Source organism: Mirounga angustirostris, unplaced genomic scaffold, assembly GCF_029215605.1.
Source record: "Mirounga angustirostris isolate CCGP_5_RB_7025 unplaced genomic scaffold, mMirAng1.0.hap1 SCAF_14, whole genome shotgun sequence".
Lineage (NCBI taxonomy): Eukaryota > Metazoa > Chordata > Mammalia > Carnivora > Phocidae > Mirounga > Mirounga angustirostris.
This window is the reverse complement of record NW_026991722.1, coordinates 85,638,832-85,658,126: the sequence shown is the minus strand read 5'-3', so window position 1 is coordinate 85,658,126 and position 19,295 is coordinate 85,638,832. Positions and strand designations below refer to the sequence as shown.

The 19,295-nt window shown below is 39.3% G+C and overlaps 1 protein-coding gene across 8 annotated transcripts in view; it reads right to left on the bottom strand.

Moving 5' to 3' along the window:
- GRK3 (G protein-coupled receptor kinase 3) overlaps positions 1-19,295 on the bottom strand; it is a 128,145-nt gene that overhangs the window by 64,549 nt on the left and 44,301 nt on the right. For 7 of the 8 annotated variants that reach the window (XR_010407438.1, XR_010407437.1, XR_010407439.1 and 4 more), the window contains exon 3: positions 6,531-6,604. The exons of the other annotated variant lie outside the window; for it this stretch is intronic. Coding sequence is in view for 3 of the 7 variants with exons in the window: in XM_064578564.1 (XP_064434634.1) it covers positions 6,531-6,604 (74 nt within the window). In the remaining 4 variants the exon portion in view is untranslated. The remainder of the gene's footprint in view (positions 1-6,530; positions 6,605-19,295) is intronic. 8 annotated transcript variants of the gene reach the window in all.

Here is a 19,295-nt window from a genome sequence, read left to right as displayed (position 1 = left end):
CACATCGAACCGAAAATGCTCTCTCTCCTACCCTGCTCTCATCTTCAAAAGACTAGCCTCCCTGTCAATCAAATCTGTTTTCCATGCCCATTCTTCAGAGTTAGTCTTTGACCCATCAATCTAAAGTGGCCTCCAAGTCACAATACATCATACTGAGTTTTGAGTCTGCTTTGAGTCCTTGCATAGCAGTTATTACTTCCTGATACATTTCCTGTTATTTGTTACTTTTTGTTGTCTGTTTCTCTCAACCAGAATAGAAGCTCAAGGAGAGCGAGGACTTTGTCTTGTTCATCCATCCAAGCAATGTCTGTCACTGGTGTTTGATAAATCTTGGGTGAATGAATGAAGAAAATCCTATGTAATAACTTTGCCTCCGATCTTATATTTATTCTCTGTTTTCCATGATTTCTTTCTAAATCTAGGTATATATACATATTTTGATAAGCTGCCTCCAAATCTAAATGGAACAAGGACACGGAACCAACACACTGAGCCATAACTCTGTGTCGGTCACTGTTCTGGTGCACTGATTTCACACACACAACCTTAAGAGACAGGCACTGCCATCACCCTCATTCTTAGCTGAGGACACCCACGCAGATAAGACAGACATTGTTTGCCCAAGTTTACACAGTAACTGGTGGAGTCCAAATCCAACCCAGGCGGGCTGAATTGAGAGCTGGCACTCTTCACCACTGAGTTACAGCCCCCCATATACCTGAAGAGCATACTATAGATATGGTGTAGAAAGCAACTGTCCATCCAGCATCCTATCTGAGCCTCACAATTACCCTGTGAAGCAGCCAGAGATGATTCATAACCTCATTTCACAGATGAGGTAATTGAAGTTCAAGTATGAAGTCCCCCTACTGTGTGCTCCTCAAGTACAGGGAAGGCATACTGTTCACATGTATGAGCTCCAGGTCTGAAGTGTAGATGCTGCAGAGATGGCTCAACCACTGGCCCCACGTCCCACAGCAAGTGAGAGGCACAGGTGCACCAGAGCCTAGCTAGGCCTTCTGTCTATGAGTCAAATACAGACGAAGATGAATACCAACTACACCACAGAATCAGCGGGCATAGATTACGTGCTACCGAGCGTTACAGACAACAAATGGTGTGGGAATCAAAGGTGTAAGCAATCACGGAAGACGGGGCTAGTTGTCCAGAGGGACTTGTTAGCAAATATATAAAGTGAGCTAGACCTTAAAAGAAGCTAGGCTTTCCACGGGCTGAGAAGGCAAAGCAGCATTCCAGGCTGGAGGAAGGACATAAGAAACAGAATGGGCTCAGCAGTTAGTGGCAGTTCTATGTAAGAAGGTAGAGAAAGATAAAGAGAGAAAGGTAGGTGATGACTAATACAGAGACATGTGAAAGTCAGAATAAGCTATTAGGCCTTTAACACACTGGAAATGGGCAACCACTGAAAGTCTGGGGACCCAGGAAAGTGGAAATACAACATATAAAATATGCATTTCAAGACACCAGACAAAAAAGTTTTCTAGGGGTTGGGGCCATACAACCACCACCAGAAATAGACTGATAAAACCAAGGACACAGAGCAGAATTATTGTTAACCTCAATGCTTAAAGGCTGTACTGATTTAGAAAACTGCATTCGAAGCCCCAACACTGGATGGTGTCTTCAGTAAAAGAATACAGAGCAAGTTGCTAAGGAGCTTTGGAGTGTTATCCTCCAAGAGGATAATCTGATAAGCCAGATCCATTGTGTGCCAAACCAGAAGACAGGGGTGAAGAGCTGGGAGCAAGCCAACCAAGAGAAACTCTGATGTTTAAAGTTCAAATGGAAACACATCAGCAGTGCTCACTGCCATATTGGCAAGAAGGGCTTAAGAAGTAACCCAAGTAGATTGCCCATCTGTTTCAACCTTGCAAAAATTATGTTAAAGATGTCTCTGTATTTGACAAGGCAACTTAGTACTTGCTGAAATTGGAGAGGTGAAACTTCTAAGAACAAAGAAGCTCCTTTTGACAGCGCAAGCTATGATACTCAACCATATTACAATTCAGACCGAAATAATGTAAATTACTTCATAGTGAGTAAGATCCTTTTGGATTTGGCTTATTTTTTATACATGATGCTAAATGCACATCATAATTTGGCCATTCTCCCTGGAAATACATTAATATAGTTTGAAAAGTAGAGAAAATATCAAGTTTTCAAGTACATCAATAATCCAGAAAGAAAAGAATATCCCTCCAATTTTCAAACTTGTACAAAGATTCCTACTATCAGTCCTAATTATGCTTTGCTTTCTTTGGACCATTTAAAATGCTTTAGGGGACACCTGGATGGCTCAGTGGGTTAAGCGTCTGCCTTCGGCTCAGGTCATGATCCCTGGGTCCTGGGATCCAGCGCCCCACCCACCCCCACCCCCACCCTGTCGGGCGTCCAGCTCAGCAGGGAGCCTACTTCTCCCTCTCCCTCTGCCTTTCCCTCTCTGCTTGTGCTTGCTCTCTCTCATGCCCTCTCTCTCTCTCAAACAAATAAATAAATAATCCTTAAAATGCTTTAGGATAAGGATACATTATGCTAATAATAGCATGTCATTTCTTAAATATATTTTAAACTAAAATATTTCGTAATTTCTGTTCCAATTTCTTCTTTGACCCATAAATTACTTACAAGTATATTTATTTCCAAGCAGTTAAGGATTTCTTAGTAAACTCTGTTATTAAATTTGAGTTTAATTCCATTGTGGTCGGAAAACACTCCAAACAATTTTGATCTTGAAATCTGCAGCTTTCTTTAGGGCCTGGCAAATAATTTCTTTTGGTAAATCTTCCATTTGTACTTTAATGAAGGCAAATTCTATTTTTGCTGGGTGCAGCACTCCATATATGTCAATTAGGTCAAGTTTACTCATCACTTTATTAAGATTTTCTATATCCCTACTAACGTTTTAGCTGTCTGTTCTTTTTTTTTTTTTTAAGATTTTATTTATTTATTCATGAGAGACAGAGAGAGAGAGAGAGAGAGAGAGGCAGAGGGAGAAGCAGCCTCCCAAGGAGCAGGGAGCCCGATGTGGGGCTCGATCCCAGGACCCTGGGATCATGACCTGAGCCGAAGGCAGACGCTTAACCATCTGAGCCACCCAGGCGCCCCTTAGCTGTCTGTTCTATAAACTCTTGAAGAGTGTGTGCTAATGTCTCCCACTAAGCATGCCTTATTTTAGATCTGTCAATTTTGGTTTTATATACTTTGAAGCTACATTATTTATAACATACAAGTTTAAGATTGTGATCCTGACCCCATTATCATTATGAAATAATCCGTACCTCCAAGTAGCATTTACCATATACTTGGTCTGATATTAGTGTTGCTGTGTCAGCTTTGCTCTGGTTGGTGTTTGTCTCTGTATATCCTCTGCCACCCTTCTGTTTAAAGTATGTCACTTGTATGCAGTATATAATAGAGTTTTGGTGATTTATTCAGGCAGCAAACTTAGACTTTTACTTGGGAGTATTCAGTCCATTTACATTAAATGTAATTACTTATGTAGAAGGATTTACAGTTAACATCTTATTGTTTTCAATTTGACCCATCTATTTTATGTCCTTTTATTCCTTTTTTTAATTAATGCAATATTGTTTATTCCATTTTCCCTCTTTTAACTTGTTAGATATTTTATTCTATTAAGAGTTGCCTTAGAGGGGCACCTGGGTGGCTCAGTCATTAAGGGTCTGCCTTCGGCTCAGGTCATGATCCCAGGGTCCTGGGATCGAGCCCCGCATCGGGCTCCCTGCTTGGCAGGAGGCCTGCTTCTCCCTCTCCCACTCCCCCTGCTTTGTGTTCCCTCTCTCACTGGGTCTCTCTCTTTCAAATAAATAAAATCTTCAAAAAAAAAAAAAAAAGAGTTGCCTTAGAGATTACAATATGCATCCTTAACTGATTACAAGTCAACGCAAATTATTACTTTTACCATTCATCCCCCAATAATCCTAGCATCTTAAAACACTTTAACTTCTTTAACCCTCTCTTGCCTCTGGTGCTATTATACATTTTAGTTTTATACACATTTTAAAATCTAAAAACATTATTGTTTTGCATGGTCAACATTCATTTTTATTTTACATACATATCACCCTTCATGGTGACCTCATTCCTTCCTGCATTTCCATCTGGGATTATTTTCCTTCTGCCTAAAGTATCTCTTTTTACCATTTGCTGTAATGCAGGTCCACGACTGACAAAATTCCCTCAGTTTTTCTCTGAAAATATCTTTATTTCACCTTCATTTTGAGGGAAATTTTTGCTGGGAATGGAATTCTAGGTTGGCAGGGTTTGGGGGTATTGTTTGGTTGGTTGGTTTCATTATTTAGATGGCCACTTTACTGTCTGGGTTTTTTTGCCGCTACTGTTGTTTGTTTTAACCATTTCTTTTAAGATGTCATAGCCAGTCAGTCATACTATTTGTTGCTCCTTTAAAAGTAATGTGTCTTGGGGCGCCTGGGTGGCTCAGTTGGTTAAGCGACTGCCTTCGGCTCAGGTCATGATCCTGGAGTCCCGGGATCGAGTCCCACATCGGGCTCCCTGCTCGGCAGGGAGTCTGCTTCTCCCTCTGACCCTCCTCCCTCTCATGCTCTCTGTCTCTCATTCTCTCTGTCTCAAATAAATAAATAAAATCTTTAAAAAAAAAAAAAAAGTAATGTGTCTTTTTCCACTCTCTCTTTGCTTTGAAGACTTTCTCTGTCGGTTTCCATGGTGTTATACTGATGTCAAAGACAGGTGTCCTTTGTAGCCATTCTGCTTGGGGTTTTCTAAGTTCTTTGAATCTGTAAGCAGCTCTCTTTAATCATTTTGTAAAATTCTTTTTTTTTTTAATCTGTCTTTTTTTTTATTCTTATGTTAATCCCCATACATTATACATCATTAGTTTTAGATGAAGTGTTCCATGATTCATTGTTTGTGCATAACACCCAGTGCTCCATGCAGAATGTTTCATTTTGTAAAATTCTTAGTGTTATCTCTTCAAATATTGTTTCTGCCCCATTCACTCTCTTCTCCTACATATTCCAATTCTACGTATGTTAGACCTTTTAACCACATCCCACATGTCTTTAACATCCTTATCTATTTCATTTTTATATTCTTTCTTCTCTGTGTTTTAGTGTGAGATTATCTACTGACCTGCCTCCCTATTTATTAATCCTGTCTTATGTTGTAACCAATCTGCTATTGATTCTAGTCATTAGGTTCTAATTTCAAATATTCTACTTGATGTCCCAGAATATCCATTTGGTTCTTCATAATAAATTGGACTGAAATTCACTACTTCTCCATCTGTTTTGTCTATCTTTTCCTCTATTGTTTTAAACATACTATTTACGGTCATTTTTAAGTACTTGTTAGCTAACTTCCATATCTGAGTCATCTGTGGGTCTACTTCTATTACCTTATGAGACATATGATCTTATATCTTAGATGTCCATTATGTTTTTACTGTATTTGAACATTGTAGGGTCTCTCTCTATTATTTTCCACCTACAAAAAAAGGACAGAGGGCTTCCTTGTACTCTGCTACACAGGAGGAGAGAGGGCTCATCACCCAATACGCGATGAGACTGGGCTGGGTCTCCATTTTTGTAGGACTCAGTCTGCCTCCGGTTTGCCCCTGTTCTTAAGACATGGCTCTCCATGGAGTTCAGTGAGAAGCCTGCAAGAAGTTTTCAGAATAGCTCTTTGGCCTCCTTGACATAATTCTTGAGAAGGAGATTAATCACATGTTTGGGGCTCCTCCAGTTTCATTTGATTTTATTTTAGCCCCAGAAACTTCTTCTGGCTTTTTTGTCTCCCAGAAGCAGCCTTCTGCCTGGGGCCAAACCTGGACTCTTGTCTGCTCACTACACCTGAAAATCAGTAGCTGCCCCAGGTGATAAGTAGCTACAGATCTTCAGTGTCTATCAACTGCTCCCTAGGGTTTTCATCTCTTGCCTGTTTTGTTTTCAGATCCCTGACACCACAGGTCCACATTTCAATATACCAGCATGAGGCTGTGGGAGATTTCAGTGAGGCTCCCAGAAGCTCCTGGCCTATCTCTTCAGCTCCCATCCAAATGTCTTACTGGGAAACCAGTTGTGTGTCTGAGACTCCCCTTTCCCACCACATCTCCAATTTGTCACTCTGGCCATGTGTGACCAGGAAACGTTGGTAGTTTCTCTTTCACTCAGTGGAGGCCCTCTGCCTCAGCTTATGTCTCCAGAATCAGCATGCTTCTGCAGAAAATCAAACAGTTGCTGATCCTCAGTGCCCCTTGGAATGATAATCCCTCCTCTGGAGTTTTAGTCCAACTATTCCTCAGTGCTTCCAGAGCACTCCAGAGCCCTTGAAAATATGATTTTTACAGATGTTGTCAGTCTGTAATCAACTACATATTATACCTTGTGCTACTAATTATGGTCAATGAATTTCTACATATTTGTAAGATATTTAGTAGTCTTGATATTTTCCAAAGTACAGTCTACATATGCCTTTAAAATAAAAGCATCAGTAAAACAGTTACTTCTTACCTCTTCATAAAACTTCACCTGAGGTACAGCTTCATTAATTTCATTCAAACAAAAATCTTTAAATAGCAAGAAACCTAAAGGAAAAGAATAAGAAATTTCAGCGTGGGCAATAAACTGAAATTTTACCCCACAGGGTGTTTTCAAAGTAATGTGTTTATACTTAAACCTCTTCCTCCCCTACCTTCAAAAATAATAATAAAGATTTTGGGGCACCTGGGTGGCTCAGTCAGTTAAGTGTCTAACTTGATTTTGGCTCAGGTCATGATCTCAGGGTCATGAGATTGAGCCCCACCTTGGGCTCCGCACTGGGCGTAGAGTCAGCTTCAGATTCTCTCTCTCCCTCTGCCCCTCCTCACTCCTCCCTCCCTCTCAAAAATTAATAATAATAAGAATTTCAAAGGGCTAATTATACCCCAAAAGAAAATACTCCACATAAAGTAAGAGTACCACATACCTGGCTCCTTGCTTTGGGTTCCTTCCCTACTGGCAACCCCCCTGACACACACTTTTAAAAACTGCACGATAATAAGCAGTGTCAGTGGTCACCACTCCTTAGAGCCACTGGCCACTGCAGCAAACAAAAGAATAACCAAAGAAATAAGAGATATGGGTAGTGTGGAAGTGTTGGTAAGAGTCATCATAAAGCTAATAAATACTATGCCCACAGAAACAGGACGAAATTCCCTAAATAAAAAAAAAAAAAAGACAGAAGGACTTTCATGACCTTCCCAGCCACTTACTACCTCTAAGTCCCTCAAAGTCCCCACCAAATACCCTGTGCCAGGGCAGACTACCCACTCCCAGATTATTCTCTGCTCCTTCACAGTGCCATGCCTCCCCTTCCATCAATCAGCACCTTATACTGGGAATACCGCCTCCACTGCACAGTGCCTGGTGCACAGAGAAGTTCGATAGATGTTTGTTGAACAAATGCTTGTTTACATAACCCTTCCAACATGGCTCTGTCAAAGTACTTAGCACACTCCAATTAATTATCTGATTTATAAGTTCCTCCTGCATTTGCAAACCAACTGCCTAGCATAACGCCTAGCACACGGTCAAGACTAAATGAACGAATGAAGTTCACTAAGACAAGCTGATACCAGCCTGAGGGTAGAGATTATAAAAAGTCAAAAACAAATTAAAAAGCAAAAAAAAAAAAAAGTCAAAACAGGGGTGCCTGGGTGGCACAGTCAGTTAACTGTCCAACTCTTGGTTTCAGCTCAGGTCATGATTTCAGGGTCTTGAGATCGAGCCCTGCTTCGGGCTCCATGCTGAACACGGAGTCTGCTTTGAATTCTCTCTTCCTCTCCCTCTACTCCTCCTGCTCATACTCTCTCTCAAATAAATAAATCTTTTTTAAAAAAAGTCAAAACAATGAAAGGACTGCTGGAAGAAACAAGTCGCAGAAGGGAACTGAAGGGAAGACTCACAACAAGTCTAAGATGTAGGGAGAAGGTAGACCGGAATTCCCCTGGTAGGACAGAGAGAGGCAAAGAAAGCAGCTTTGACAGGTTTTAACTGAAGTTAGCCAAAGAAATCACGTAACAACCTGTCTGTTACTGCTCCATAAATTCCCCTCCATAGTTCCAGGAAGATGACCTCTGGAAATGGTAAATGTTCACTGAGTGGAGCTAGAAGAAAGTATTTGCAATATTTAGTTAAATCAGCAAGACCAGACCAACTAGAGTTGGGTGCACCTGGCAGTAGGGACGTGGGCTCGCTCATTTCATCTCAAGGAACTGAGGACAGACTGACCTAATGAAGCAAGCAGAAAATTCAGGAAGCAGACAAATAGAAAGAGTTAAAGATGCAAATCTCTATCTATTTGCACATTAACATTTTTATTTTAAATTGGAGACATGGTTACCTTTTCATTCTCGTGCATGTCAAAGTATGTAATTTCAAATTTCCCTTGTCATTTCTTGTTGGACTCCTGAGTCATTCAGAAATGTGCGGTTTGAGTTCCAGATATTTTGGGGTTTTCAGGTATTTTTCTGATATTGATTTCTGTTTAATTCTGCTGTGGTCAGAGAACATATTCAGTATGATTTCAACGCTTTCAATTTATTGTAACGGCTTTGGCCCCAAATTTGGTCCATCTAGGTGAATGCTTCATGGGCACTTGGGGGGAAAAGTGTATACTGTAGAGTGTTCCATTAAACAAAATAAAAAGGCAATGAAGCCGAGTTGGTTGGTCAGGCTGTTCAAGTCCCTCATCCAAATCCTTACTTAATGTTTGTCTCCTTATTCTATCCATTATCAACAGAGGACTGTTGAAATCCCCATCTGTAATTGTGGATTTGCTCATCTCTTCTCAGTTGTCGTCAGTTTTTGGTTTATGTATTTCTTTTTCTATTTTGGGGAGAGAAAACTAAAATGAGAATTTGAACTGAGGTTATTTTGATCATACGAGAGATGTTTTTGTGACGTCTAAACGACAAATGAACTAATATGCCACATATTGACCACTGGCTTTGGGCTGAACTTGGAACCAAGGGGAAATGGTTCATCATGCCCATTGTGCCCTCTGGAATCGAAGCCTTACTTTCTCTTCCAGCCTCTTCTTAGACTGTTCTCTCCCAAGCTCCCTGCACTGAGGCCACGTGTCTGCATTCTAGTTCCTCTCTAATACCAAACCCGATCTGCTCTCAGAGCTACCAGCTTGCTCTCCCCACTTCCTAAGACACTCTCCCTGACCTTGTGGGCCTGCAGAGCTCAGCTCAAACGCCCCCTCCTTAGGCCTTCCAGGATTCTCATTTATGTTCATTCTCTCTCTCTCTAAGATGCACAAGAGCACACCCATGTGCACACACGTGTACGTGCAGACACACACTTTGTTTACAGTACTTGTGACTAGCAAAAATTATCATATGCATATGTTTGTTTGCTTCTTTATTATTTACCTTCCCCACAACTATGGAAAGGCCACGTAGGTCTTATTCTCTACTACATATGCAGGAACAAGAACATCATGATATAGAGGGAGTGCAGGAGAAAGAACGAGGGAAGGAAGGAGAAAGGGGGGATGGGAAAGGAGGGACAAGTAAGGAAAAGGGAAGAGGGAGGAAAGGGAGGAGGAGAGGGGAAAGGAGGAGGATGAGGGAGAGAAGGAGATGAATGAATGCACATCTAACTGCAAATGTTTCTACCTGCTTCTTCAGTGCAATTTCCATCGTCAATGTGTGGGATGAGCCAAAGAATGACTGTAACATACTGCCAGGGAAAAGCCTCATTATTTTCCTCATGTCTGCACGCAAACTGAAGCCTTACTTTCTGCCTCAGCAGCTACTAAAACGGAACAGCAAGAAGAAAGGTGTTTTGCCTTTTGGATAAACTCTAGATCACTGTGTTTCAGGCCAAGAGCAACTTCCCTTCATTAGGCTTAAATTATACACAAAAACCCCCCAAATGAAGCATTTCTCAGATTAGAACAAAAGCTAAAGGGCAAAAATAAGGAAATAATTTGCCTAACAGGTTCACTTCATCAGTGGTTTTTCTCCAGATTTTAAAGAATAAAAAATAGTGACCCAACACCTGCTTTTACTATATAACTGTGGAATGTGTTTACCCTTGTTTCTATATTTGGGCCACCGCAAACTGCCTGCATACTGATTAACTTTTGAGTATATATAACATCTAGAAAAAGTAAACTATCCCAATTTGTCACCATAATATTTTGCAAAAATTAGGAGAAAGAACTGTATTGCTTTTTATAAAATACCAATGAGAACTTTTTATGATACACAAATATAACTTTTATATTGCATTTTATAAAATATCAATTAAGAGCATTTTAAAGTATCAAATATAAGTTTCTATGAGAAATTTTGAAATGTTACTTCCTAAAAAATTTTCAAAGGAGAAAGAAAAATTATGAAAAACAGTCTTGGGTGCCTAGGTGGCTCAGTTGGTTAAGCGCCTGCCTTCGGTTCGGGTCATGATCCCAGGGTCTTGGGATCGAGTCCCACATTGGGCCCCCCACTCAGCGGGGAGTCTGTTTTTCTCTCTACTCCTCCCCTGCTCATGCTCTCTCCCTATCTCACTCTCTCTCTCCCTCAAATAAATAAATAAAAAATCTTAAAAAAAAAAGTCTTTCAAGAAATAATACCTGTCCTAGGTTTTGCCAAGGAGACTCAAACACTGGGAAGGACAGATTGTGTAACTGCTAAAAGTTTCTACCAATACTGACTGATTTGACAAAGCATTTCCCAAGTATCTACTAAGAGCCACTGTGCTATACGTTAGGGATGCAATGGTGAAGACAGAGAATTCTTCCCATAAGGGACTTATGGATTTGGTATAAGGGACAGACAACAAAGAAGTACATAAATAAAATAAGTGCAATTTATGTAAATGATATAAAGAAATTTTAAAAAGTGCCGACAGATGATAAAAAGAAGGAAATGTATGTCATACAGAATGACAGTAAGACCTCTCTGGGCTGTGAGATGAACAAATTACAAAGCATTTCAGACTAGAAAAAGCTAAAATGTTTAGTCTTACTCCTATTCAATAATGTATTAGAGGTCTTAGCCAGTACAGTAAGGCAAGAATAGGAAATAAAAGTTACTCAAAATGGAAAGGAAGAATTAAACCTGATTCTATTTGGGGCACCTGCGGGGCTCAGCTGGTTAAATGTCTGACTTGTGACTTTGGCTCAGGTCATGATCTCATGGGTCATGCGATCGAGCCCCATGTTGGGCTCCACACTCAGCAGGGAGTCTGCCTGAGATTCTCTCCCTCTGTCCCTCCTGCCCCTATCTAATAAATAAATAAATCTTTAAAAAAATTTTTTAAATAAAACTGATTCTATTCATAAACAAGCTGGTTATCTATGTAACAAATCCTATCTACAATGTTACTATGATATATAAGTGAATTTAGCAAGGTCCCACGCTAGAAGGCCATTAGGTAAGATGACATTCTGATATGCTCAGATCACACAATTTTAAAACAAATTTTAAAACATGTCCATTTTCAATAAGCAATACTTAGGAATAAATAAATAAGAGATATATAAGACTATTATGTTGAAAACTATAGAATATTACTGATGGAAATTAAAGAAGACCTAAATAAATAAAAAGACATACTCAGTTTATTGACTGGAAGACTCAGTATTGCTCACATGTATATTCTCCCAAAATTGATCTTTAAATTCAATACAATCCCAATCATAATCTCTGGAGGCTTTTTAAAGAAATTGACAAGCTTTGATTCTAACTAAAATGTCTATGGAAATGCAAGAAACCTAAAATACCCAAAACACCTTGAAAAAGAGGAAAAAAGTCCAAGGACTAATACTACCTGATTTCAAGACTCATTATACAGCCACGGTAATCAGTATGGTATTGGCATAAGACTAAATCAGTGGAACAGAACAGAAGATCCAGAAATATGTCCTCACGTAGATGGTCAGCTTATTTCAACGAAGGCACTAGAGCAATTTATTGGGAAAAGAAACTCTTTTCAACAAGTGGTACTAGAAAAACTTATATCCCAGTGGAGAGAAAAAAAAGGCAAACCTTACCTCATAGCTTATAAATAATTAAATTGAGACTGATCATAGAATTAAATGTAAAAGGCGAAATTATAAAACTTCTAGAAAATGTATAGAATACCTTCACAGAAAATACTTATGCAGAAGATTTCTTAGGCAGAATACAAAAAAAAAATAATAAATTAGGCTTTATCAAGATTTAGCACTATGCTCATCAAAAGACAATTAAGAAAAGAGACCAGCCATAGACTGGGGATAAAATATTATAAAACTTAAATCTGAAAAAGGCCTTCTATCCAATTTATATATACTTTTTTTTTAAAGCCACTTACAAATCATTTTTAAAAGAAAACCACCATCAAAAAAAGTGTGCATACATTTGAACACTTCATAAAGGAAGAGACAGGCATGTCCAATAAGCACGTGAAATGGACTCAACATAGCTGGTCACCATGCACACGCAAATTACATCACTTTGAGATACCACTGGACAACTACCTGAATGGCAGAGGTAAAAAGACAATACTATGCTGGCAACCAGAACTCGCTTTCGCTGAGGAGCATATACAAGCTTTAGACTCCTCATTTCTCTGAGTCATCAGGCAAAAGAGGAAGTCACTGTGCTGGCTGGGGTGACTGATCCTGACTAGCCCGGGGGGGGACACTAGATGTCTCCTCCACAGTGGAGGGCAGGAAGAGTATGTCTGGAATACAGGAGATCCCCTCTCTGAATATGACCATGCCCTGTCATTAATGTCAATGGAAAACTACAACACAATTCAGGCAGGACTGCTAATGGCCCGGACCCTTCAGGAATGAAGGCTAGATCACCAATACCAGCTACAACATGTGATCAGTTACAGAAACAATGATTGTAATTGGCATTGAGTATTTCCTCCTGATTGTGTGTGTGTGTATGTGTGTGTATTAAACAAATATCTTTGCTTTCTTCCCCCCGTTATGCCCTTATCCGGTAACATAAGATGTACCGACTTTATATTATACCATTTAAATGCTGTTAACATTACATTGTGGTATTTACAATACAGGATATCAAGGAGAAGAGTGAACATTACCTATTGTTTCGCCTCCTCCTCTGGGGAAAGGGTTAGCGCATTTTGGTTATGTGCAAGTGGTCGTATCATTTTGGGTGGGGGGTATGATCATATTATCTCTATTAAAGAATTAAATACAGTCTACGGAGATGCACAGAGTGAGTGCCAAGGTGACAAGGGATGGACATGTGTGACACAATTTTTGTGTCAACTTAGAGGGTATTTGGGGACACAATTAAAAACTAAACTGGTGAACTGTAAGTAAGCAGATTGCTCTCCATAATGGGGGCGAGCATCATTCAATGAGTTGAAGTCCTGACTAGAAAAGAAAGACCAGCCTCCATGAGCAACAAGAAATTCTGCCAGCAGGCGGCCTCCAGACTTCATCTGCATATCGGCTCTCCTGGGTCTCGGGCTGGCCAGCCTACTCTGGGGATTTGGACCTGCCAGTCTCCATAATCACAGGAACCAATTCCTTATGATTAATCTCTCTCTCTCTCTCTCTCTCTCTCTCTCTCCACACACACACACACACATACACCCTATTGGTCCTGTTTCTCTGGAAAAGCCCTATCACAGATTTTGAGCTTTCTATAGAATGTATATTCACTCAGGAAAACAGTCTGAAAGTTCCTTATAAAGCCAAACACACCCTTAACACACAACTCAGCAACTGCACTATTAGGTATTGACCTAGTGGTAACATATGGCCTCCAAAAAGACATGTATATGAATCTTCGTAACAGGTATATTCATGATTTATTTGAAATAGTCTGAAGTCCAACAACTGAGGGATAAATAGTGATATTTTCACACAGTGGATTACTAGTCAGCAATAAAAAACAAAACACCAAAACATATAGCAACATAAGTAAATGCCAGATGTTTTGCTTGTCCAAAGACACCAGACACAAAAGAGCATATGCTCGGTAATTCTCTATGTATGAAGTTCTAAAACAGGCAAAACTAATCTATAGTTGTTGTTTTTATTTTTTTAAAGATTTTATTTATTTATTTGAGAGAGAGAGAATGAGGGAGAGCACATGAGAGGGGGGAGGGTCAGAGGGAGAAGCAGACTCCCTGCCGAGCAGGGAGCCCGATGCGGGACTCGATCCAGGGACTCCAGGATCATGACCTGAGCCGAAGGCAGTCGCTCAACCAACTGAGCCACCCAGGCGCCCCTAATCTATAGTTTTAAAAAAGGAAAGGGGGCATGAAATTGGGAAGGGCATAAGGGAACTTTCTGGGGACAAAAATGTTCTGTAGTTTGATAGAGATGTGGGTTTATGCATTTATCAAAATGAAATTGTGAACAGTATTATAAGTAAATTTACTTTAAACAAATATTAACTCTAGTGAGTAGGTTTGCATTTCACAATAGCATGAGTTGGCAGTTCTGAAACTACTCATGGTGTGTTCTAGGCTTATACAAATGAGCAAATACATTGAGGATAACAGGAGCCTTCTTGGAAAAGAGGTAAAACAGGGAAAGAGAATAGAAAGTATATTGTAGTAATGGATTGGAATGAGGTATCCATTTGAGCTCATTGTTTTTACCAGATAGACAAACAGATGTACACACACACACACACACACACACTCCTTGCTCTTTCACTAAGAAGACCTAGAAGCAATGAACACGTCTAGTGCCCAAGCTGAAGATTCTCAACACCATTCTCTAAGGAACTAGAGACCCTCGAAGAAAGGCTGCTTGATTCTAGGGCAGGGGTAGTGAATACAAGTTGAGCTCTAGACATCTTATTATCCCAGACAGTAAGAAAGGCTCAAAGGATGATGAGGACATCTCAACAGGACACAGGAACCAGTCTGAAGAGGCTCCCACTAGCCAAAACTACGGCAACTAGGATATAAAAATAAATAATATAGTAATGGATTAAATCACTGGCTAAACTAAGGATCCAATAGTCCATACTGATAGATAGACTGGGGGGGGGGGCGGTTAGGGAAGAACAAACGAACAAACGAACGAAAGAAAGAAAGAAAAAAAGAAAGGGAATGAGGAAGGGAGAAAGGGAGGGAAAGGGTGGGGAAGGAAGGAAGAGGAGAGAAGGAGGGAGGGAAAGCTCTTAGAGACAAAAGCCAACTAAAAACTATAGAAGAAATAACGGAGCTCGAAAGTCAATGGGTGCTAAAACAGAAGGTAATAAAACTTTAATGAGAATATTTACATAGTCTCAAAAGCAATTTCCCATAAATTACTTACTCCTTACAAAGGGAAAGCTTGTAACTCCACGATGGAGAATCCTTGCACACACCCACATTAGGCAAGGGACCAAAACTGACCCAACAGGCATCAGGACAAAGCAGTATCATGATGCACTGGGGACAGCATCTCATCTGAGGTCTTCCTGACAAAATGCATACTCTGAACTTAATTGCTATGGAAGAGTAAACAAACCGAAACAAAGGGCCATTTTACAAAATTGGCCTATACCCTTTAAAAATGTTAAAGTCAAGAAACCCAAAGAAGGCTAAGGAACTTGGCCAGATTAAAGGAGCCTGAAGATGTGGTGACAACAAAATGCAAGCATGACCCACGACTGGATCCCAGACCAGGAAAAATCATAGCCAAGATGGGTATTTGGGGGGTAACTGTCAGAATCTGGACATAGTCTGTGGATTAGACAACAGTATTGCACTGGTGTTAAGCTTCCTGACTTTGAGCATTGTACTGTCATTATCTAAGAGAATGAATGACCTTGTCCCTGACACAAGAGGACTGAAATATATAATGGTTGAGGTATGAAGTCTCCAAATTACTCCCGTCTAGTTTGGAAAAAAACCATCAAAGACACAATGATAAAGCAAAAGCAGCAGAATACATACAACAGTGAAGCTATTTATTTATTTATTTATTCTTGACAGTGAAGCTATTTAAAGGGTACATAAGAGTTCCTTGAACTGTTCTTATTACTTTCAAGTTGGAAATTACAGCAAAATATAATACTTAAATGTATGTAAAAACAAAAAGTTAAAAGAAAAAAGGTAAAGTCATAAAAATAACATGATTGAAATTCTATACATTTATTGGGAAAGGAAGTTTTCTTATGCTAAAGAAATTTGGCTTTTAACAATTAAAATTTTTATGTGACTCATAATAGAAATTATTGCTCTAAACCTGGCTTTTCAACTATTTATCCCTTTTATAATTAGTAACTTCCTGCCCACCTAAAAGCTACAGGGCTCCCTGAAAAACACAATATAATGTGAAAGCTAATACAATTTAAACAGAGCAATGCTTATAAGCTCCACTATAATTAAACTTAATTCTGAGAGAATGGAAAAAAAGGTGGTTTAATGCAGCAAATTAGAGCTACACGTTCCAAGAGTTCTCTAAAATATTTTTTCCTAACAATGTGAAGATTATGATTTCACGTACTGCATTTCTTTATGCCTTTAGAATAAACCACGCTGTGCAGGGATACCAACTCTCATGTTTCTGGAAATTTCCTTCAACTCCTTCAAGCACCTCAAAGGAATTTCCTTATAACTTGTCATCCAATATGACATCACATATCATGAGATAGCCCCACCGATCACACTAGATTGTCTGTAAACCAGGATTGGAAGCGTTACACGTTAGACCTCACAGCTTAACCTTCCATGTAAACAAATTAAAAGAAAAGGTGCTGGGTCTCTAATATTAGCGCATGTTTTTTTTAAGTTTAAAAAGAAAGGACTTGGGTTAGTTAATCTCCATATTTCTTCAACTCTAGGATTCTATTACTCTACAAAAATGAAACTAATCAAATTATAAAGGCATGGAACGAATGGTGAAGAACACATAAACATAACTAATAATGAGGCAGTAAAAAGAAGAAGAAAATCAGACAGAGCAAGCTGGCTAGTGACTAGCTGGAAAAGCCCGTTAAAGCACCCAGGCAGGAAAAGAAGTCAGTAATATGATGATCCAAGAATAAAAGTAAAATCAACCAAAGGTAGTGAACACTTGCCAGAATTCTGCTGCGCAAAATAACAAAAAGCCCTAACAATCAAATTACTTTTTAATAAATAAAGTTTAAAGTTTCAAAATTTAGTCAAAAGGCATTCAAATATAACATAAGAAATAAACTATTTAAAATACTGCCTTGAAATAATAATCTTTTCTATTGAGAGGTAATGGAATCAAAAGAATCCTAAATTATAATTTGAGAATTCAACTAATTAGATTTATTCATAAATTTACTGTACACCCACTACTGGTAGAATACTTCTACATACTAGCAATAAATAATGGGAAATTTACATTTAAACACAATATCATTTATGATAACACTAAAAAAGAAAATGCCTAAGAAGGAATCTAAGCAAATATGTGCATGATTTGTATGCTGAAAGTTGTAAAATACTCACGAATGAAATCAATGGGGATCCAAATAAAGGAGAAGAGATAGCATATTCATAGATCAGAAGAGTCAATATTGTTGAAATGTCAACATTCCCCAAATCGATCTATAGATTTAACACAGTCCCAGCCAAAACCCCAGTAGGAGTTTTTGTAGAAATCAATAAACTGATTCTAAAACTTGTATGAAAAAGCAAGGAAACAAAAACAACAACAACAAAAAAAACCTGACTTTTTTTTAAAAAAGAAGAACGTGGGGCCCCTGGGTGGCTCAGTTGGTTAAGCGACTGCCTTCGGCTCAGGTCATGATCCTGGAGTCCCAGGATCAAGTCCCGCATCGGCATCGGGCTCCCTGCTCAGCAGGGAGTCTGCTTCTCCCTCTGACCCTCCTCCCTCTCACGCGCTCTGTCTCTCATTCTCCCTCTCGCAAATAAATAAATAAAATCTTAAAAAAAAATAAAACAAAATAAAATAAATAAATAAATAAATAAATAAGAAAAAGAAGAATGAAGTGAGAGGGTTTACATTATCTGAATTCCAGACTTTTTATAAAGCATGGTAATCAAGGCAGGGCATTGTTGCAGAAAAAGACAAACACACAGATCAATGGAAGAGAATGGAGCCCAAAATTAGAGGTGTACAGTCAACTGATTTCTGACCAAGGCACCCAGGCAGTGCAATGAAGACAGGAAAGGTCTTTTTTTTTTTTTTTAAGATTTTATTTATTTATTTGAGAGAGAGAATGAGACACAGAGAGAGAGCATGAGAGGGGGGAGGGTCAGAGGGAGAAGCAGACTCCCTGCCGAGCAGGGAGCCCGATGCAGGACTCGATCCCCGGACTCCAGGATCATGACCTGAGCCGAAGGCAGTCACTTAACCAACTGAGCCACCCAGGCACCCCGACAGGAAAGGTTTTTTTTTTTTTTTTAAAGATTTTATTTATTTATTTATTTGAGAGAGAGAGAGCTCATGAGAGGGGGGAGGGTCAGAGGGAGAAGCAGACTCCCTGCCGAGCAGGGAGCCCGATGCGGTACTCGATCCCGGGACTCCAGGATCATGACCTGAGCCGAAGGCAGTCGCTTAACCAACTGAGCCACCCAGGCGCCCCGACAGGAAAGGTCTTTTAAACATATGGTGCTGCAAGTACTGAACATCTGTGTGTAAAGAGCACGTGACCAGTACAAAATTAAGTCAAAATGGATTGGAGACTTAACCGTAAATCTACAAACTATAAAATTTGTAGGAAAATAGACATACAAAAAAAAAAAAAAAGAATCTTTGCTATCTTGGGTTAAGCAAAGAGTACTAAGATCTGACATGATTTATGAAAGAAAAAACTGACAAACTGGACTTAATTGAAATTTACTACTTCTGCTCTTCTGAAGTCATGCTTACAAAAATGCAAAGCCAAGCCACAGATTCACAGAAAATATTTGCAAAATATGTATCTGATAAAGAACTTACAGCCAAAGTGTATAAAGAATTCTCAAATCTCAAAACTGAGAACACAAACAATGCAATTTTTTTAAAAATTGAAAAGATGTGCACACTTTCACCAAAGAGAAGCCCATGAAGAGATGTCCAACATCAGTAGTCATTAGGAAAATGCAAATTAAAACCACAATGAGATACTGCTACATTTATTAGAATAGCAAAAAAAAACCCAAAAAACAAAAAACCAACACCACCACCAATGCTGGTAAGGATATAAAGCATTTGGAACTCTCATAGACTGCCGGTAAGAAGACAATAGGTACAACCTCTTTGGAAAACATTTCTTTAAAGTTAAACATGCACTTGCCATTCAACCCAACAACCCCTTCCTAGGTGTTTACCCAAGA